Below are 23,258 nucleotides of genomic sequence, written 5' to 3'. Positions count from 1 at the left end.
TTTAATTAATTTTTTTTAAATAATAGAAATTGAAGTTTCTGCCTGTTATCTGCTACCGAAGCTCATGAAAGTGTCTGGAAGGATTTCACCATGTTTCAAGGTTGTGCTTGGTATGGTAGGACCCAAAATATAAGCTACATGAAAAGAAACAAATTCACTTGGGCTCTGGTCTGCACTGAAAGGGAAGCAGTCATCCAAAGCAGCTAAGCATGAGTGACAACAAGAGGTATGACCAGAATAGACATGGTGTGCCTATTAAGATGGCACATACAAAAAAGAAGAGGAATGGTGGTTTCAAATAAGATCCCCCAATAGGAAGTGGGCAAACATCCTTAATTATAAGCACTTATAAGTTTACAATTGAGCTATTTCTCATACAGACTTCACATAGTCTGTTTCATGTTAAGTAGCACCACGGACTTGGATTTATTTATTTAACAATAATGACTTATGCTCATGAGTAAGTTAGAGTAAGGCAGCTAATTTTAAATGAAACTAAAAGGCACACTCCTGGATATGAATTTCTGTTCACAGACCTGATGATCTCCTGAGGATATGTCAAATCCTTCCATCTATTAAAGTCTGTTTCAGTACTAGATATTTTGTTTCATTGATCCAACTAGATTTTTGTTCTAGAACATTTTTAAAACATTATGAGTTACCTTTTCATTTAGTATATAGGAATTCAGGTTGCCTCTAATCACTCCTAGTTTCAAAAACTACCTTGACTTTTTTCACCTGGAAGACCATTCCAACAAATTTAAAAAAGGGAACAAAACCATTTAGACAGTTTTCAGTACCTTACAGCAAGGTTCTCGGTGTTCTTCATTTGCTCCTACACATTCTCTTAAGATTCCTAGATGTTTTGTAGTTTTTGTGTGTGTGTTTTGCCTCTTGTGAATAAATCTTTTTTAAGCTGTTATATTTTCTATGAAATCATTATTGCTGGCATACAGTAAAATTTATCTTAGCTTTTCAGTTGCCTTGTTTGGGTTTTCACTATACATAATCATATTATCCTCAAACAAAGCTAAGTTTTATCTCCTTTCCGGTAGTTAACGATTCTTATTTATATTCTTTGCTGTACGTCAGAATTTCTAGAGCAATATTGATAATGGTGACAAGAGTCATCCTATTTTACATTTATTTTAAGTTACTATTTAGACTTTAATATTGATTCCACATTTTTCTTGGGATGAGTTCATGACACAGATAATTCTGCCTTTTTTACTTAGCACTAAAGCCCCTATAGCCTGTCTTTCCTTGTAGCTTTCATTTTTAAAACCATAATAGGAGATAATCCATAACCCACCCTCTGAGCAGAACATGAAGAAAGGCTTAATTTGTCTTTCCATAGTCCCAGCTTTGCTCTAGCTTTCATTCTTTCATGCAGAAGGTATCATCTTTCAGTTGTCCAGAGTCCATTTCCCAACTGGAATACAATTAGCTTTTGAGAAACTTCCCATTCCAACGGGATAACCTTTGGTGGAACTGTAACGAAGAGACTGGCCTCCTTCCCGTCTCCTTAACTGAATGGATGGGTAGATAGCCCAAGCTAAAATTTTCAGAAAGTCTTTCTCTAGAATTTGCATCTTTAGCAGTGGGAAAAAGGCAGTGATCTTTAGCAGAATTGTTAGCAGAAAACAATGAAAACACGTGGGTTTCCATTCCATCCACATGGTGAGATCATGAGTAGACTGCTCTTGGTGTTGTCTGGGCTCTCGCTGCCTAGACTCCAGAGCTGCCTGTCTGTCCATTTCCAAACTGAGTTCTCCAGTTTCTCATGGATTCCATGAGTCCCAGGTAATCTTCTAATAAATTACCTGTGAGAATACTTTTTGCTTGCATCCTCAGAAAGAATCTTAATTTGATATACAATATTATGGTAGATACCAAGAAAGCAATTGCCACACGACATTCCTTCCCCAAGTCCAGGCAACTTCCCATCAAAACAGCCTCATTTTCCACTCTCCTCTCAAAGAGGAGTATTCACAAAAGTTTACATTCAGGAAGAGATAAAAATAAGTGTATTAGCAAGGAAGTTTGTTGGAATTGATTTATTATTAATCATCATAATGCCATCTGAAGAGATCAATGAACTGGAAGTTCCATCTCAATTTTAAACTTGGTTCTTGAAGTCAATAATCCAATCTTTGGAAAGTCATAAATATTTGCCAAAAAAGTAAGGCAAACCTTATGAACTCCAAGCCATTGTGAATTCTGGCGAGCCCCAGTTTCCGTTTAGTTATACACTGTCAACAAGAGCTTGAACATTAACTTAAATGTTTAAAGATACGTGAAGAATGGTTTGTGTTCTTAAATTTGGCAGACTCTAAAGTATACCAAGAAACCAATTATTCAGAGAGATATTTTGAGTGCTACACTCAAATAACCTAGATGATTTTATGAATCAGATTGAAGTTTTTTTTTTTTAATAAGGGACATAAGCAATTTTCAAAGCTTCCAAATTCCAAAGTTCCAAACCTGTTTTAACACAGATTGTTGAGTACATGGCCAGCTGTAAAAAGTATCCAAAGAAAGTAAATTTGTCTTTGACTGATCCTGACTTTCTTTTCCACATCCCTCCTCGTCCTAAACCCCTTTCCCAAGTCTCGAAGCTCCCAGTGAACCTATGCTGCTCCAACATTCTAATTTGGTTAGAACGTTCCATTGAGGCTGGTTCTACGGTGAAGTCGTATCAACCTCAGCATCTAATTTGTTTCTGATTTTTCCCAGGAGAAAGAAATCATTGACTCACACAAATTTAAAGTTTTCAGTATCCTTATCAATTAAAGCAACTTGGAAGCTTCAGGTTAAGCCACTCGCAATGGTTTATCAATGGCAAACTTTCCTCTTCATGAATATACGAGTCAGCTAAGCAATAACCGAGATGGTAAACTATGAAATTTGGTCAACGTTTCACAGTGTGATATGTTAAAGTCATGTTTTTCAACCCTGGTGGCTGCTGGGGAGCTGAAATATAGACACAGATAATGTGACTCTCGGGCCCGATGTCATGAAGATGATCCGTGGTGAAGAGGACAAGCTTGGGAGCCAGACACCAGGGCTTCAAATTCTGGCTCCAATATTTATCAGCTATTATTTGGACAAAGTTACTTAAAAACTCTAAGCCTTAGTTTACCACCTACAAAATGAGGACAATAATATTACCTACCTCCCTGGACTGTTGATTATTGGGTGAGAGATACTGCCTAGTGTGGGGCCTTGTACATAAAAACACTCAGCAAACGCACATTATTAGTTTTATTCCCTGTCATTTTATTGGTATATGCTATGGTGCGCTCATTCAGAATATGCTAAGGTAGTGTACACAAAGAAGTTGACATAGGCAAACATTACATATTGGTTTAAAAAAAAAAAGCTGGTGCAGAATCACATCATCTTCTTTCCTAAAAAGTGTCACAATCACAATTATGCAAAAGAATAGCAGAAGATTTATTCCAAGGACTACGCAGAAAGAAGTGAACCTTGTGACACGTTTGTGCATTGCTAGTCTGCCACGTGTCGGTGTTTGGCATATAGTATATTTGAAAGATGATAGGGATTTTTAATTCTTTAAAAAATAATTTATATAAAATGTGTATATATATACATAAAACAACTATATATTTGTATATGGACTATAATATTGAGATCTATTTGCAAAATAACTGTTTATTATCCACCTATCTAATGAATTTCGATGAACACTTCGTGCAACGCCTGAAGCACGGCAGCATAGAGCAGAGTCCTGAGGCACTCTGCACAGAGGGACATCCTCAGGCTTTGGAACCAGAGAAGCCTGGGTTCAGATTCTAGTGCTCTTTGTATTCCTGTGCTTTGTCTCCTTCGTGCCTTTGCTCCTGCAGCCCCCGAGGCTGAAATGCCTCCTCCCCTACTCCCCCGTCCTTCACTGGCTGACATTTACCCCTTTCAAAACACTCATCTTGCTTACCTCTCCAGGAAGCTATCTGTAATCCCTCAGACCAAGTTGGTGTTGTTCTCTGAACTCCCAAAATATCCCGTGCACGTCCCTGTTGGTAAGTAAGTGCACTTACTGGTGATGTTAAAATGCCCTCTGCCCCCACTGGACTGTGAATTGCAGAAGTTAGGGACTGTGTTGTATTCATCATTGTGCCCAGTCCTGAGCACCATGCCTGGCACAGAGAAGTCACTCAATGCATGTCTTTTAGGGGAATAAATGAATAAAGGACAGTAAGTAATCCAAGGGTATAGAGCTAATAAAAGTTGGAGACAGATTTGAGCCCAAGTCTGTCTGGCTTCAAACTCCACCCTCTTTCCTATTTCAGGAAAAAGGGCCAGCTATGGGGAAACAATGGAGATTCATGGTTTATCCCTGGACAGGTTTAGTAGATGAGCCTATATGGGTTTAACTTTGGCAAAATGTGTATTCTTTACGAATAGAAAAAGATGTTAACATTTGTTAAAATATGTATTCTAAAACTGCTGACTAGATGGAGCTCATGGCCTACAACCAAGGCTGGTGTTGGAAGCCCTAATCGCCTTGGAATTATTTGGGCTGGTTGGACTGAGTCTCGGAAAGCTGCAATTTCAACCAGCAACCCAGGTTCTTAGGATTACATTTCGTCTAAAAACCCTTGACATAGTCTTTGAGAAAAAGGAATTCTAAATTTTTCAGTTTATATAGTATGGCAAAAATTTATGGGAAAAACGAATACTACAATGTATCTATAAATATAAGGAGCTGTGCTTTGTCTCCTGTGGGCTCCTGTGGGCAGGGACTCCTTCATCTCCAGCCCCGGTCGCGGGGCCTGGTATAGAGGACATGCTCCAGGAACGTTTACTCAAAGAAGGGAGAGAGGAAAGATAACTGATTAGAATGTAACATTTTTAAACCAGAAAGGGAAAAATTATTTCTCAAGTTATTTATTGATATTTAGGCATTTCATGTCATTTTCTCAAACTAATGGTGCCTTGACAGTCTAACTCAGGGATTCCCAAATCCTCCCAGTCTGAGGATTAGTGTGACAAACTTTTTACAGGCCATTGCAAAGTGAGAAAATAGAAACAATGCAGTGTGTTTTTCATTTTGGAATACTTATTCAGTTTAACAAAATGTCTTTCATCTAAGATTATGCCCTTGCTAAATTTCCAGGATTAAGATGTTCTTTTCTTTTATAAAAATATGGTAATAATAGACAGAAGGTTTAACAAATGACCTTATTTGACAAACCTAGGATTGCCCCCCACATTTAAAAAAATTTTTATTTATGAAATCCCCAAATCCACTCTTCTACTCTGATAGTAACTTCATAGCCAGAAAGGAGTTTTTGGTAACAAGGTCTTGTGGGCCTGAAACATGCCGGGAGGCATCTGGTCAGCTCCAATAGTTGAAGAAATTATGGTCGTAAGGATTGCTAATCACCATAGTCACGATCCACTGGAATCAGATGACAAAGGAAACAATCAAACACAAGCAAAATAATTCTTTCTACTATGAAAAGAGTGGGCCTTATCTTACATTGTACCCCCTACTGACAGAGGAGCTTAATTTATTGATACATGTAATTTACTTATAATTTTAAAATTTGAAATTACTCATTAAGGGACAAACAAAATGAGTACCTAATTAGGAGCTTTCTTGTATGAGCCAACCAACGCAAAGGTATGATGTTAGGTGAAGGGTTTTCCTGACTTCTAAAATCTTCCAGGTAAGAGATTCCTTGTGTTTTTGCTCTGTAAATATATTTACATCAAATAAGAAGATAGGCTGAGGTAGAAGTCACTGCTTTGCTTCTCTTGCATCAGCTAAAGTTTTCTTTCTCAGATTTACACTTTGCCTTTGCTTAATGGACTGAGAATTCCCCAAACATTTGGTTCCTCAAATAAAGTTCTACGATAAATGTTTTCCTATCTCCACTAAGTATGACTACTTCCCCAGTGACCCATAGTGTGAAATTATTTCCCATCATGATGAAGACAGAACAGCAGATGTGTTAATGATGCCCTCTGGTCTCTATTTACTCAGAAGTTTGGCAAATGAGAGCACAGTGAGAGAAATGCTGCTTATCCTTGTCTCTTCAGACCGTGGGCTCGAATCGCAGCTTCAGAGTGGCAAGCTGTAAACGAGGTGCAGTGGGCATTGATAAATCTCCAGCCAACACATTTAATTACTGTTATTAGCAATTCTCTCCAGACTTTACTTTTGACAAAGAAGAGTTTGCAAACAGTGATATCATATGCTTGAAATGTGTTGATAACTTTAAGTGGCTTAAGGTTTTCATCTTGTCTATATATTCTCCTAAACAGAAAATTATTAAATGTTTGGGGAAGAAGGAAAAACGCATAGATCATCCATTGGTTTTCCTTCTTTGGTTCATAGAAGGAACAATAAAATAAAACACAGCACAACAAAACACCTCAGTAACACCTGATTTACTACCATGTAGTAGACTAGAGATGGAATCACCATACGCTAAATTTGAATATGTAAGGCTAGATCACAGTTAGTTAGAGTTAGTTAGAGGGCCAAACTAAACTAAATTATCCCATTATCCAACATTCTCCTCTTGTGTTCTCTGTTGAACGAGACCACTATCCTTGGAATTGCTCGAGCTGGAAATCTGGGAGTAATCCTTGACTCCTCCTTCTCCTTACTCCTCATATCCAGTCAAGCGTGGGCAATGCATCTTATGTCAGGTCTTAGCTCTCCCTCCCATGGACTATGGATAAATCTCAAGACTGGTTTCATTCCTCAAGTCTCGACACCTCTAGTCCATTCTCCACACGGTAGCCACTGATGCTTCTAAATTTGGCTCCTAGTCCAAATGTCTTTCTGCTGTTGAACATCCTGCAGTGGGTTCGTAGTACTTTTTGTATTACTTACACTGTAATGTCCAAATTCCTTGGCTAACATGAAGACCTTCTGTGATCTGTCCCGCCTACTTTTCTATCTGTATCTCCTACCCCCCTCTTACAAGCATATTCTGTTTCAGACACACCAAGTGATCTAAATTTCCTGAAAACTCTGCGTCTTTTCAGAACTCCCAGGCTTTGAACACTCTATTCCTGCTGCTCAAAATGCCCCTCACTGAATTGTTTGCTTTCCTGTTCTTGGAGCCTCACCTTAAGCATAACTCTTTTCTGAAGTTGTCTGACAGCAGCCGGCTCCGGCCCAGGTGGGGCATCCTTCTCTGGTTTCCAAAAGCACTTCAGGCCTAGTTCTATTATTGCACAGGACACAGTGCACTGTGATGATCTGTCCTCACAAACAAGTGAGCTTTTAATAAATATTGAGTAGAATATTTAAGAGAATATATGCAAGGTATAAATGTTAGTTATAAAAGTCACAATGAGCATCCTTGCAGCCTACACCCAGTTTAGGAAAACAATCATTGTTTAAATTTTTTTTTTCTTATTGATTTGTGGTTCTCTGCATATTCCTGATGCTAACTCTTTGTCAATTATGGGCGTGACAAGTATCTTCCCTGAGTTAGCAGCTTATTTTTGGAGTTTCTGACAGTGACTTTCACTAAACATAAATTCTTCATCTACATGTAGTCAAATTTATCAATCATTTTCTTTGTTTTGTGCTTTTTGTGACTTCAGTAATCCTTCTCTACTATAAGACCGTAAAGAAATTTTCTATATTGTCTTCTAATAGTTTTACAGATTTACCATTCATATTTAGGTTTTTTAATTCGCATTAATTCTGGAATTGATTGTTGTGTGTGGCGTGAGATAAAGCCCAATTTCATTTATTCTTCCTATATAATTGTCCCAGCACCATTTATTGAGACGTCTAATCATTCTCCATTAATCTGCTATTGGCAGTATCATAAATCAAGTTTCCATTTGTATGCAGGGAAAATATACGCTTTCACACTCTTTAAAGGCTCCAATTGATCTATTTCTTTATCTCTGTACCAATCCCACATGATCTTAATTATGATAACTTTATATTAACTCTTTCAGTGAGATAAAGGAGCATTCGCTTCACCACATTCTCTCTTCCTTCTCCTCCTCTTCTTTTTTCTTTTGCTTCATCTGGAAAGTTTGGGTTTATGTGGTCTTTTGTAATTCCTCATAAATTTTTGGGACAAGTTGTTGAATGACATACATACACACACTATGAGATTTTGATAGAGAGTATATTAAATCTACATATCATTTTAAGAAAAATTAACAGCTTTCCACAGTGGTTCTTCCAATCCCTGAGTTTGGTATATTTTATTTATTTACATCTTATGTCTTTTAATAAAATTTTAAACTTTTTCCATAAACAACTTTCACATCAATTTTAAAGGTACTTTATACAGTTTGATTATGTTATAAAAATAAACTTTTTAAAAGTTACAATTTCTAATCCTTTCTTGTTGTTAGAAAAGCAATATATTTCTGATTTCTTTATTAAATAGCAATTTTGCTAATCTCTTATCAATTCTAGAAATGTGTATGTATATTTGGGATATTTTATAGAGACATTCATATCGTTTGTCAATAATAACAGTTTTTTTTTCCTTTCTGTCTAATCCTTGTGCATTTCCCTCCTGCCTTTCTGCACTGGCCAGAGCCTCCAGCAAAAGAAGGAAACTGAAGTAGTTTTAGAGAGCTCTTTAGCCTTATTCCTCATTCTCAAGTGAATACTTTTAATATTTCACCATTAAGTAAGATGTCCATTGAAAACTTTCTTTTTTTATAGATACTCTTAATTAGGGTAAGGAAATTGATTTTTCCCCCAGTTGGATAAGCTTTTTGTGTGTGTGATCATAGATCAGTTTGAATTTTACCATGTGTCTGTTGAGATATTCAAATGATTATTCTCTCTTAATCTGATGTTATGTGAATTACTGCATGTGATATCCTAATATCAAAATGTCAAACCAGGCTTAGGTCCCTGGGGGAAACCAATGTAGGCATAGTTTATCTTGTTTTGTAATAACTCAGGAGTCTATAGATTGTTACATCTATGTTTATGAGTAGCAATCAACTTTAATTTTCCTCTCCTGTAGATCCTTGTCAGGATTTGTGTCAAGTTTATGCTAACCTCATAAAATCAACCAGCAAATTGATCATTTTCTGTGTCCTGAATGGTTTGAGTAAGAGGAGAATTATTTGGTCTTGGGGTATTCCATAGAACTTGCCATTAAAACTATCTGGACATGGAGTTTTCTTTATGAGAACATTTGAAACTGTTTATTTTAATGATCACAGACTATTTAGTCACAGGTGTTTCTGTTTTAACAAAATGTGTGGGGACCTAAAAACCAATGTCCTTAAAATTGTGCACTAAGAATAACAGAGTCCATGGGAAGAAATAGGATTAGTGGCAGACCACCCAGGCCCCATGCAGGTCTGTAACCAGGGTCCTAGCAAAGCAGTAATAATCCTGACAAAAAGATCAGCAGAGTAAATGCCGGCTGGAATTTGTACTCGGCTTTATAGTCAGTCAACTTCTTTGATGAAGGTTTGTGCTTGCTCCTTTGAACTGTGGATACATGAGTGCATCTACTTCCAATAGAGATCACTTTAATAAAAATAAAAAATAAAAAATGTAATCTAGGGCATGCCATTGATCATCAATCAAAAACACCTTTCACATTGGAGGAAATGCCTTTGCAGCATATTCCTCTGCACCCTCAGCCTCACCAGTTCGTGTGTGAAATGCTGGGGAAAGTACAGTTGTTTTCAAAGCCGCCAAAGCAGCCACTACTTGTGCTTCAGGAAGATTCCTAAGGTCTCCATATATTGCTCAGGCTTTTTCTTCAATTGTGAGGAAATGTGCCGTAATCACTTCAAAATATTAACGGGTCAAGAAAAAATCACGTAAGAACCATCATATAATTCTGAATTACACTGACATCCTCCTGCTATGTACCAATTGAGTATGAGCTAATTTGTGCTATAGAAATATACACTGTAGAACAGACTGTCTCCATTTCTTCTTGAGTCAGTTCTTATGAAGTATATTTTTCTAGGACTTCGACCATTTCACATAGGTTTTCAAGTTTATTGGCATAAAGTTGTTCATAATGTCCTCTCACTACTTTTTTAATATTTGCTGAATATGTAGTTTTGTAGACTCATCTATCTTTCTCATTTTTAATATTGTTTGTTCTCTCCCTCTCTCTTAAAAAAAATTCTAGGCTTTGTTGATCCTTTCTATTGTATGCTGGTTTCCTCTATCAATTAGTGCTCTGACTCTGTATTATTTCTTTCCTTCTATTTCTTTGTGTATTCCACTGTATTTTTTTCTAACTTCTTAATTTGGATGGTTATTTAGTTAATTTTCAGTCTTCTTTCCTTCTTTCTTCTGTTGTCTTTTAAGCAATTAAAAGAAAAACGATCCCTTTAAGTTCTGCTTTAGAGAACTTTTTCAAGCCTTAATACATTTGTTCATTGCCCAGTTCAAAGTAAATTCTAATTTTAATGTTTGATTCCTTCTTTAGTCAATGAGTTATTTAGAAATCATGTTGTTTAATATCCAAAGGTAAAGAGTTTTTCTAGTTATATTTTTGTTATTTATTTCTACATTAATTGCTTTATACGCAGAGAACCTTATATGTATGATTTCCGTCCCTTGAAATTAGTGGAGATTTTGCTTTATATCCCAACGTTTCATCAATTTTTGTAACTATTTTGCGTATGCCTGAGAAGACTGTGTTCTGCAGTGGTTTTGTACACTGTTCTACATATTTTCATTAGGTCTAGCTTCTTTAAAATCTTACTGATATTTATTGCATTTATTCTTTCACTTATTGATAGATATGTGTTAAAATCTCCCACAATGATTGTGGATTTTGTCTATTTTTCCTTTGGTCATTTTTTTCCTTATAGATTTGGAGATTCTTATTAAATGTAGATATACTATATCATCTTGGTAAATGGAACTCTTTTTATTATGGATCCTTTCACTAGTAATGCTTCTTGCCTTAACATATTTATTGTCTGATATTAATATAACCACAAAAGCTTTCTTTTGATTTATATTTGTTTGGAATATGTTTTCTAGCTTTTTTACTTTCAAAATTTCTGTATTCTTATGTTTTAGGTGTATCTCTTTAAGACAGTTTATAGTTGGATTTTTTTCTATCAAATCTGATACTTTCTTTCTTTGAAGAATGAGAGTTATAGGAGATGAGGTCAAATATATAGCCAAAAGCCAGATCATGCAGACCTAACCAAAATTAGGGTTTTGAATGTTATTCTAAGAACGCATGCCATTGGAGAGTTTTGAGCATGAAGGTATCATGCGTGTCTTTATCCCTCCATCCTGCCTTCATTTCTTTTCTTCCTTCCTCCCTCCCTCTCTTTTTTCCTTCTTGCTTTCCTTCTTTAATTCCTCTCTTTTTTGTAGTATAAAAATTCTTTGTTTAAAATCTAATTTATTAGTGTGTGTTTGGCATAGAGAAGGATAGGGGTAAAAATGAAGTGAAAACAGGGCATAATAGTGCAGTGGAGACTGAAAATCTCAATACGGAGCATTTGAGCGACAAGGAGAGCTGCGACAAGGAGAGCTGCCACAAGGAGGGCTTCAGGAATTCAGAGGAGTAGGAAGTCATTATCAGACTAAGGTAAAACTAATCCTATTTTTTGCAGATTAAAATGGCTAATACATATTTTAAGAAAATTCTTAGTGTGAATTGCATTTTCAGAAACAGTAAAAAACATTTCAAGCAAAGTCTCAGTGATTTGATTGGGTGATAAACTGTGGTATTTATTGTTTACAAATGCACATAAGCTACAATAAAAGAGACTAATTTTTTGTGTCCGAGTTAAAGACCGGCAGAAAGGAGTTCCCAAAAGGTTTTGAGTTACATCATCTCTAAAAGACTTCTTAAGTGTCATAAGAAGTATGAGTTTTGTTTTAAAGGCAGCTTCATCATTTTATAATTATACCTCAATCGACATTGTTCTAAAGGTCACAAAAACATAAACGATAGACAAATTCAGCTATATGAAGGAACTTCTATTTATCAAAAAAATATCTGAAAAGAAAAGAAAAGGCAAACTATCCATTGGGAGAATGTATTTGCTATATATATAACTGATAAAAGGTTATTATCAAGGATATAAAAATAACTTCTATAAATCAACAAGAAAAAGAGAATGTGCAGAAGAAATGACAGGATTTGACAGAAGGAGAAACAAGTAAGGATGATAAATATATGAATAAATGTTCTACCTCAATGGCAATCAGGAAAATGCAAATCAAGACTATAATAAAATATCACTTTTCACTCACTAAGTTGTCAAAAATTTAACTCTGACAATACCATGTTTTGGATGTAGGTCAATAGAATTTCTGCATATTGATTGTAAGAATGCAAATCAGTACAGCCATTTTAGAGTAAAGTTGGTCTTGTCTTGTGAAGTTGAATATTCATATTCTGCTTGACTCCTCAATTACTACCTCATGGATATTTCCAAGAAAATCTCTTGAATGTAAGCACCAGGAAAATTGCACCAGAATGTTCAAAATATCACTGTTCATAATAGTAACAGAACTAGAAATAATTCAAATATGTATTACTAAGAGGAAAAAGAAACAGATTATTATATGGCAGCGAAAATGAGTGAACTACAGCTTCATATAGTGTAAAGTTGACCGGACAAATAACAGCAAAATAAATTCCAAAGGACAACAAAGTGCATGATCCCCATTTTATAAAGAGCTCTAAAAACAATCAAACCTAGAAATATTTTGATTTAATTATACAAATACACATGATAAAGCTATTAAAGGAATACAAAAAGTGATAAACAAAATTCAATGTAGCAGCTACCTAGGGCCATGGGCAGAAAGCAGCATTATAGGACTATGTAAGCTGCTGCCAGTCTAGTTCACAATCGTGGAGGTTCATGATGTCACAAACAAACAAGCAAGCAAATAAAGCAAGCAGGCCATGTGTGACATGATTAATTGTGATTAATTCAAATTCTGCACACCTGAGTTCCATTAAAAACTGTGAATACTTATGTTAGTGGTATATCCCTTTTCTTCAGCTCGAGGTGCAAAGATCATATCTCTTTGTATTATTTAAATTAATTATTTAAATTAGTTAGCCATTGTAGGGGGAAGAGGGAGAATCTCCCTCTGCCCTTTTCCTTAAGGTTCTTATGGCTGGCCAAATAATTAACAAGACAGGTTAGCAGGAGAAAATAATACCAAGTTTAATAACATGTATACATGGGAGAAAGCAGGGACACTGCATTTCTCAACACAATAGCAGAAATTCTCGTCTTAAATACTATGTTCAGCCAATGACAAAGGAGGATTTTGGGGGTTGGGGGAGTAAGTTACAGGAGATTACCACTAAAGCACAGTAAACAAGAGTAAGGTTTATTATGCAGCCCCAAGGACTCACCTTCCACATTGATAAGTCTCTAGAAATGAGCTCATCCCCCCTCTTCCCAATACAGAGAGGGAGATACCTTTACAAATGGAGACTTCCCTTGTAAATGATTGTCTGGCAACTCCTCGCAGGGCCATCCAAAGAATGTGGCCAGAGAGACAGAACTCCCAATAAGATGGGCTTGTTGGTGCCTTTTCTATTGTAACCTCTATCCTACATTATCTTTATAGCAGTCATGATAATAACTCCTTCCTGAAACAGATCTTTTGTTTTAAATTCTTTAGGCAGTTTGTGGGGGAGGTCAAACGTCCCTCAGAGAAAACAATCAAGGTAAAGAGATATATTTCAGGGTGGCCAAATCTTGATCTCCCACACCATCTTTCCCATTTCCCTGTGGGTCTTTTGGTTATATTCTCTGGGGACGGAATCCAAAGATTCAGTTCTCCCAAACTGCCACAAGGTGTCACTGTTGGAAAATAGGTGGCCTCCCAGTCGGGTTAATGCTTTTGGAAGCATTAACCAAATTTAATGAGAAGGTAAAAAGAAATGAAACCATGTTAGAGAAATCAGAAAAGTCTTTATGATTGTGGTCATGGTCCTGCAGTTTAATCACTTCCTTGGGGATGTAGAAATCACTTTTATGTCAACAACTTAGTAGAATACAGTTAGACATTCATAAGCTGGATGGGCAAGCAATTCATTAAGTTCTAAATCTTTAATTTTCTTGCCTGAGCTTTTTGTAGAAACATAACAGTAATGGAGAAAAGGCCAGGCTTTCTATATAATTCTGTTTCAATCTTTGTATCTATATGTGCTTACATTAATAGATTTAAAAAATAGGAAAAAATGACACTTGAAGAATATAGCCATTGAAAATATTGTTTTTGCATTTAGCTTTCCACACTCAATCTGAAAGATGTGGAAGATACGGCCATTGAAAGGTATAAATAGACGACGGATCACATGTAAGAAACATGCCAAATACACCATGGAGAATGATGATGCTTAAGTGGAATTCGTTTAAAAGTATTGTTTGATGAACTCACCAAATAGTCATCTAATGTGCCCCTTCCTGCTCTGTGGCCAGTATATGAGGAACACAAACTTGTCCATCCTATTATGCGTTTCAGAGAACTTTATTATAGTTCTTAGAGTTGATTGGCTAATCAAAGTTCCTGAATGCTAGAAGGGAAGGGAGTCAAGCTGCATACCCTATGATTTGAAGCTTAGAAGAATTGACTAAAACTTTTCCCAAAGCGGAATGGTAGGATAACTAACAATATCAAAGTCACTAAGCTAGGAACACAAAGAAGTTTGCAATTAAATCTTAAAACGTATTGTTGTGGAGTTGCCTTTAGCACAAGAATATTATGTGTGTATGCGTGCACCATTTTCATTAAAATGAAATTATTTGTTATTTCTCTTAGCTTTACTTTCTAAGAACTCAAGTGATTTAAAAATAAACCAACAAAATTTTCCTTGGCTCTCCTGTGCTTTTCAATGAGCTTACTGAAGGTGATTAGAACTTTCATTTCTATTTTATAAAACTGCATTTTCTCCCAGTATTTTCTTCTGTGCTGGTGCTTAACTGATCAGCAAGTGGCTAACAAGGAATGGTAAATAGATGAAAAACTTGGTACAAGATGGGGGAGAATTCCTCCTCTTGTTTTTTTCTCCTACCTTTTTCCCTGTGAGGATGTGAGCAGGAACAGGAGAGAAATGCTATACACGTATTAGAAACCCCTATTATAGCTGCTGAAAATGAACACAGTTTGAAAAGCAGTTGTATACATTTTAGAAATTTTGGGATAAAAATGTTTTGGGAAAACTATCTTTCAGGAATAAGTCTATCGTCTGTGTAAACAGCATTAATTAGCACAGACCCCAAATGCAGCTGGGTGGTGTTCCTATTATATGGTTGTAATCACTCATGTCCCAGATGTAAAGATGGCTCCTTTTCCATCTTTAGTTCTGTTGCTGCAATGTGTGCTGTCACACAGTTAGCCATTAGTTCTGCACGTGTGGGGACAGGACCCCAGAGGAGGAAGGATAGGAGGGTAAAATTACCTTGGACTCGACACTCAGAATCAGTTGGAGAAAGATTTTAATTTCAAATCTGCACTCAATCTCCTGTAGCTAACTCAATTGCTTTAATTTTTTTCTTTTTAAAATAGCTACATAAATTTGAGGACAAAGTGGGAAAGCTCCTTTGACTCTATGCTGGCTGAGAACACCAGTTTGGGGAACAGTGAAACTAGAAACCTTCCCTTCCCCCCCTCCCTTCCCTCCTCAACCCTGTTTTCTCCCTTGTATTTCAGAGATCCTGAGAATGACTTTTAAACCTCTCAGAACAATCTTGTGTCTTTTCTTCACCCTTTCTTCTACCTGGAATAGGCTTTTTGCTTTTCTGTTCAAATCCTACTCACCCACTGAGAGCCTGATCAAAAGCCGCACCGTCCCCCGAGCATTCTTGTCTAGCCCAGCCTGAAATTCTCTTGCCCACTTTTGATCTTTGGTGGCACATTTGCCTAGACCTCTCCTTGGTCGTTAATCTCCACCGTTGCTTTCTATCTGTGGTCCAGAATCATTAGGGTTTAAGAATAGATGTGTTTTGTCTCTTCAGCTGTTTTGTAAACTCTGTGACCAGGGACTAGTTCATGTTCTCTTGTTTCTTTCATTGTGTCTTGTGGGCACTCAATAAACAGTTATTGATCCGTCTGTCATGGTGCTCTTATGTCACAGAGGCTGAGAATTTATTGATTTGCTCAGGTCTGATATGTGTGAAATCACGGACGGCTGAAGGCTTTCTGCAATACTTATAGTTAAGCTTTGTATTTAGATAATGATTTTTTCCTTAATGTACATTAAAAAGAAAGTTATCCTAATTCATGAACATGTTACGTACCAAATATATATATAAATGGTAGCATGCCGATTTTTATATGCAAAGTGAAGATACTCAGCCAACACAGGGAGGGCAGGTGCTGTTTGTTTTTCTGTAGTAGAGATGGCTTGCTTTCCTAGAGCTCACTACCCACCTGCTCGTAGCCCTCTGTGTGACCCCCACACTGGGACTTATCAGGCTGCCACTACTGCCTGATGTGGGTTGCGCAGGGCTTTGAGGACAGGCACTGGGGTGCTGCACTTGCTCTTCACAAAGAAGGGGGGAGTCCAGCTTTGGCCTCCGCCCACCTCTGATTTAGCTGCTCTGGCTGGTAAGATGCTTATCAAGTCTCCATGATCGGCTGAAGAGGATGATTCTACCAGATCATTAGACAGCCTCAAATGATTCTTCCCTCTTCAAACAACCTTAGCATGAAAAAACTGAATCACACTAAAAATATTAGAACACGTGAATGAAACGGTTCTCAAATAATAACCTCCTGGTCCCACAGGGCAATAGAGTCCAATCAAATCAAATCTGCTTATGTGTTCCAGACCCATTTGAAGAAGCCAATGTACTGTCTGATAGAGATCTATGTGCGTAAGGAGGATCAATTATATGAAGCTCAATAATTAACTTGCTTCTCCCTTTTCTCCTTTTCCTTCTCCTCCTCCTCCTCCTCTTCCTCCTCCCTCTGCACCCTCTCTCCCAGCCTCGCTCCCCTTCCTTCTCCCCGGCTCCCTCCTCCTCTTCTTCCTCTTCTTTCTTTTTAATTTCAGGCCCTGGCATACACTAAGGGCTCACTAAATGTTGGTGGTATGATTTCAATCAAGGCAAGTATAGAAGAAATAATGAGCATTTAAACTCATTGAGTTAGAATTCTATAAAGTTGCAAATAAAGGTTATGATAAATAAATGAAAAAGATCATAAGTAATATTTCAGCCTAAAGGAATTATCTTCCTTTTCTTCTGTGTCTTTCTTGAGTTTTTCTGTGAAAACTTCCATCTTCTTGCTTTTTCTGAAGGAAAAATTGGATTGTTCTGAACATGGAAACAGACCTTGCTCAGAAAATGAGAGGGCACTGGGCGTCCCAGCCGCCCTGTATTCGTTTACGGCGGGAGCCATATTCATCACGGTGTTTGGCAATCTTGCCATGATAACTTCCATTTCCTACTCAGGCAGCTTCACACACCAACCAACTTCCTCATCCTCTCCATGGTGGTCACAGACTTCCTCCTGGGGTTCACCATCATGCCATACAGTGTGATCAGATCGGTGGAGAACTGCTGGTATTTCAGGCTTACATTTTGCAAGATTCATTATAGTTTTGACATGATGCTTAGCATAACGTCCATTTTCCATCTTTGCTCCGTGGCCATTGATAGATTTTATGCTTTCTGTTACCCTTTGCATTATTCCACCAAAATGACGGTTCCAGTCACTAAACGGTTGCTACTTCTCTGCTGGTCAGTCCCCGGAGCATTTGCACTCGGAGTGGTCTTCTCAGAGGCCTACGCTGATGGGATAGAAGGCTATGATATCTCGGTGGCTTGTTCCAGTTCCTGCCCAGTGATGTTCAACAAGCTATGGGACACCATCTTGTTTATGGCGGATTTCTTCACGCCTGGTCTATGATGGTGGGGATTTATGGCAAAATTTTTGCTGTATCCAGAAAACACGCTCGTGCAATCAATAACTTGGCAGAAAATCAAAATAATCAAATGAAGAAAGACAAAAAAGCAGCCAAAACTTTAGGAATAGTGATGAGTGTTTTCTTATTATGCTGGTTTCCCTGTTTCTTCACAATTTTATTGGATCCCTTTTTGAACTTCTCCGCTCCTATAGTTTTGTTCAACGCTTTGACATGGTTTGGCTATTTTAACTCCACGTGTAATCCTTTAATATATGGTTTCTTTTATCCCTGGTTTCGCAGAGCGCTTAAGTACATTTTGCTAGGTAAAATTTTCAGCTCACATTTCTGTGATACTAATTTGTTTACTCAAAAAGGAACTGAATAGATGTATTTTGTATGAGTGAATTGAAGCAAAAGGACTAGAGCTTAGAAGAATGAAGCTGCTTAAAGAGTGTGTGTGTGTGTGTATGTGCGTGTGTGTGAGATTTTGGCTACCATGGAAAGATCTTAGTTTCTAAGACTTGAGGACAAAAAAGAAATCTTCTCTTTGAACCAAAAACTTCTCCTTTTCAGAGTACTTCCTACACCCACTATTTCCAGGGGTAGAAAAAAGAAGAAAATTAGAAAGTAAAGAGAAGATGAGGAAAAGCCAGGCACGGGATGAAGAGGACACACAAAAACTTTTACACTCTTGGGAAGGGATCAAAACAAAAGCCGAGCTTGAGGATTTCTCCCCCTTGCACCAGTACACACACTGTGGGATAGTCTCATTTACTTTTTCTTCCTCGGTGTCTGAACCAGAGATATTTCAAACATCAATAACTAAAAACGATAGGTAAGTAAATATGGAAATATTTTCAAAAAAGCATATTCTGTCAGGAATCAGTCATTTGTTAGCAGAGAGCTAGGCCTATAGAAGATTTTACTGTTGCAAGATACAATGTTTCTTAAATGAAGGAAGAAAAGAAAACTGTGTAACAGAGGCCACAGATTTCACATGCATTTTCAAGTATTGTCTTAATCGTAGCCTTCTTAACAGCAGCCGCTGGCAATGTTCTGTGTTACTAGCAGGAGAATTCTTCAGTGCCTTCCTTTCTTCCTCAGGCTCATACGCATTTTGTATTGGTAATTGGTGTTCTGATTTTTAATAACTGCAAAGTATATACCAAAAAATATTGTGTTTTGAATCCAACATTCCTTTTTGCTTAATATTTACACACATATTTTTGAATAATAGAGTGGTGGGAGGAGGAAGCAAAGAAGAAAACTAATATTTATGTGGGGGGTGCTCTGGGTACTAGAAACTTTATATTTGTTATTCGGTGTCTTTTTAACTGTAAGCTGAGACCCATTAATAACTTGCAAAATCAATTGAGTCATCTGCAACCAGAGGTGTCCTGGTAAATGTTTATCACCTGGCTCTGAAAAGGAAAAAAAAGCCCTGATTTGTGGAATTTGATGATTTCCTTGGTATATATTTAAAAAATCTTCAGTTAGCTGATTTCAAGCCAATGTAAAGTCAACTAGCTCTCAAAATTCCTGAAAAGTTAACAACCTACTTTGCAAGTAGGCACAAGTGGCTCCAGTATGTCAGTGGCTTCAAATAACATTTTCAATGAAAAACAAACTCGAATGGAAGAAAGTAGATAATCTCGGAAGATATCACTTGCTTTGAGGGTAAATATTGCCTTATGAAGTTTTAATTTTAGTTATATATGGGTATTTATTTATGTGCCTGCGTATGTGTTTTTGTATATGTAAGTGAAATATTTTTTTTTACCTTCTTCTTTTACATTTTATCGATGAACAAATTAACATTTTTTTCTCTTTGTGGAAAAGTTTACACAATTGCCCACAAATTTGCTTTGATCTTAATTCATTGCACAGATCACAATTAAACAAACAGTGACCACTCAGCAGTCAGCTTAAGCATCAGTCTTGCCCACCTGCCCAAAGATGGGCTGGCACACATTGCCCCCCCATCCCTGCTGGCCTGCTGATGGGTGAGTCCCTCCACACAGCCCAGAGGGTAGAGGAGGAATAGTAGGGCTTCTTTGAAATGGTGAAAGAGACTGCAAGTACAAAATAAATGGAAAAGTGATTTTCCAAGAAGATAGTAATGAAAGCCAGGTACAGTTATGAGAGCTAATATGGTGTGTGGGATACTACTGAGTCTCTTTGGTAATTCTCCTTAAGGAAATGATGATGTTCATGCTGTTTTGCTATTTAAACACACACACACACACACACACGCACACACACATACACACAAAGACTTTCTGTCTTTATTTTAAAAGACCGATTGCTAAAAAATGAGTAAAATGGATTTAAGCCTTACTGCAGAGTAGATTATTTTGAATTAATATTTATTGAATTTACCTCCCAATTCCTTAACATATGACTCTAGAAAATAAAACTAAATATTTTTTGGTAAGGCTGCCTGTTGGCATTTGTTGAAAAGGAGTTCATAACTGTCTTTTTTTTATAGAATGATAATGTCTGTGGTGGCGGTTACTGTTTATGCTGGCTTTTACAGAGGAAATAAAAATTTGGCAGTCCTATATGGCCATAAAGTTTTTTATGATGCTTCTTCTCTCTTTCTATTAGAATCTTTTATGTATTTAAAAACATCATTCAAACAGCCCCTCTGTAAAGTTCTACTCAGTTATTCCCCTTTCATTGAAACAGCTAATTTTCTCTGTACTTTGTCATGGCATGTTTTAGATTCAGAATGTAGGCATCCTGACTTGTTTGCTAGTGAAAGTAAGAGAGTGATCCAGCCTCCTGTGTACTGTCAGCTTTCCATCATTCATCCTGCTTTCATTTCCCACAGTTAGTAAAAAAAAAAATATCTCCCCTCCACACCCAGAATTTTATAGGAAATTACAGACGACAAAACTGAACCCAGAGAGAGTAATTGATTTGCCCTGGATTATACAGCTAATTATAGAAGCAGCACTAAATCCCAGCTCTCTTGACTTCTTATTCAGTGTTCTTTGTGTACTGAACTAGTTTTTTCCAAATTTGTGACACTTGAACTGGCTTTTTTTCCTTTTTTTTTACTAAGCGTTTTAGTCAAACTGGTACAAATCACTGAAGCAAAAATAAATACTTCTCTCCCACCCTCATATCTCCTCATTACATTTGGGAATCAAATTGTAAACAGAAACCATCTATGATTCAGACAACTATTCCTCTTTTGGATATCAGCCAACATTTAATTCAGCCTACATGTGTCTATGTATTTTTAATACCTTATCCTCCCAGAATGAAGCCCAAATGACCACGAAATTGCTATGAAATTGTTTTCCTTCATTTGGAAAAAAAGAAATTGAGAACTATTGGGGACATTAAAAATAAGCAGAATATTTCAATATCCCCCAGGAAAGAGAGTTAAAAGAGCAATTCCACTGGGGTTCTGCAATTAGTTCCTCTCTTAGAGCTCCCGGATCTGAGTTCTCCACTTCAGTTCTCTTGAGAGCAGAGGGAAACTTATATGAACCAGATTTCTTAATCCTTAACACTGCACTTCCTAGAATTTCCTGACCTGAGGCCTGCAAAGCCACCGGAAGAGACTCAGTGATTCACAACTAACTTTTCAGGAGAGGGGAGGCACTGGGTATATAAAAAGAATTGGAAATGGACTTTCTTTTTTTTTAAATTGCTGATTTATTCTCTTCTTCTAAATAATTGAACAGCAATAATTAAATTTTATAGAAAACCAGAAATTATCACAAATAGGATGCAATAGAGAAGGCAAGATGTTTTCCCTAACAGGAAAACAATTATTATGATATTTAAGTGAAAGAAGGTCTTAAATTTTCCACTAAATTTCATTTGGCAAAGTTTGTAAATTTCTATGAAGTGTCAATAAAAAAATGTTTTTGTAAAGTAGAAGAACTATGCGAGACATGATTTAGTAAATGTAAGGTACTTACCTATTTCAATAATGCTGAAATGTACTCTCCTCTTTGATAGTATATCCTCTTAATAAAAAATTCTTGTTCTCTGCTACTTAATTCACTGTCAGATACCACATATTTCATTGTTGGTATTTTGTCTTTTGCAAGCAGCATTTACTTAAGATAGTCTGTTGTTCTTTGCTCCTCAAAATTATTCACTCATTTCAGATACAGAGTACCCAAACTAAAAATGCATGTTCTCTATTGTCAAGAACTGTTCTTCTCAGATTCAATGGGTGTACAAATAACGTAGGCATCTTGCTAAGAAGTACATTTTGAGATGAGTCTGAGATTTTCATTTCCAAAAATGTTCCCAGGGGATGATGATGTGTCTGGTCTATGGACCATGCTTTGATTAGCAAGGACTGGTTGGGAGAAACTATAAGCAGATGAAGCCATAGACTTTCTTGTTATCCAAATAGACCAGAAATGAATTGTTCCCCATTCTTAGAGATGGTAAGGGGTGGTGGGAGGTTTACTGGAACAGGAGCCAATAGACTTGGATTATATTGTTGGTTCCAGCATTTAGTAGCAACAGCTCCCTCAAGACCTTAGTTATTTCATATACATAGAACTGTTGGGAGGATGCAGTGGAAATGTGCTTTTCAAGTAATTTGGAAACTTTAAGACACCCAGAATTTTTATTGTTGACTGGATTTCATTTGGAACACTGTTTGTTTTGAAAGGGGGTTTATTAGCTATTTTCTAAGTAGCTTTTACTATTCTCCTAATATTTTCATCTTTCCCAACCAGATGTCTCTAATACCATGAGACAAGATGCTATTAACTGGGTTTCATGATGCATTTGGAATTAATTTCTTTCCATTTAATTCAACAAGTCGTTACTGTTTACCCACTGTGTACACGGCTCTGTGTTAGGGGTTGCAAGTGTTAGATGGTTAATGCGATGTTATCTCAGTAACTAAATTTCTTGAGAAATTTCTTAACTGTAAATTTTAAGATAGGGCAGTTTTAAAAAATGCTGTGCTAGAAGAAGGAAACAAAAGTATTTGAAATCAAAGTCAGCTGTAAGATGAGGCAGTGGCACCACTTCTCTAAGATCTCTGGCCACCCCAATGGTCTAGAATTGCATGAGATTAACTCCAACTGGGAGAGTCAAAAAAGGTTTCTGGAAGGAAATGATACTTGAGCTGAACTTTGAAGTGGTCAGAAATGAAGGGACTGACAATCAGGTGGAGGAAAGGGTGTTGGCCAAACCACATAGTGGGCATTTTCAGGGCAATGTAGAAACCACCATGGCCAAAGGTGGCTGGAGTGTTGTAGAATGAAGGCAGGAAAGGCTACAATCAGGGTGTTCATGCAAACAGATGCTGAAAAGACACATTTATAATATGCAAGGCTGTGCTCTGATGTTCTAGCCAGGGCGTGTTTTCCCAGCCCATTCGCTGGTGTCCACCAAAAACATATATGTGGGCTCGAT

The 23,258-nt window shown here is 37.0% G+C and overlaps 1 protein-coding gene across 1 annotated transcript; it reads left to right on the top strand.

Moving 5' to 3' along the window:
- The first annotated feature begins 5,341 nt into the window (after nucleotides 1–5,341).
- On the top strand, nucleotides 5,342–18,240 carry LOC101408101 (trace amine-associated receptor 2). Its single transcript, XM_004422404.1, is given in 4 exon segments — nucleotides 5,342–5,389; nucleotides 17,247–17,394; nucleotides 17,397–17,849; nucleotides 17,852–18,240. Coding segments are annotated over 4 exon segments (1,038 nt in total).
- Nucleotides 18,241–23,258: the final 5,018 nt, after the last annotated feature.

The sequence above is a fragment of the Ceratotherium simum genome, chromosome 19 (genome assembly GCF_057802395.1).
Source record: "Ceratotherium simum simum isolate JZ-2026a chromosome 19, ASM5780239v1, whole genome shotgun sequence".
Taxonomy (NCBI): domain Eukaryota; kingdom Metazoa; phylum Chordata; class Mammalia; order Perissodactyla; family Rhinocerotidae; genus Ceratotherium; species Ceratotherium simum.
Note: the sequence above shows the minus strand (reverse complement) of the source record. Positions and strands in the feature narration are given on the sequence as shown.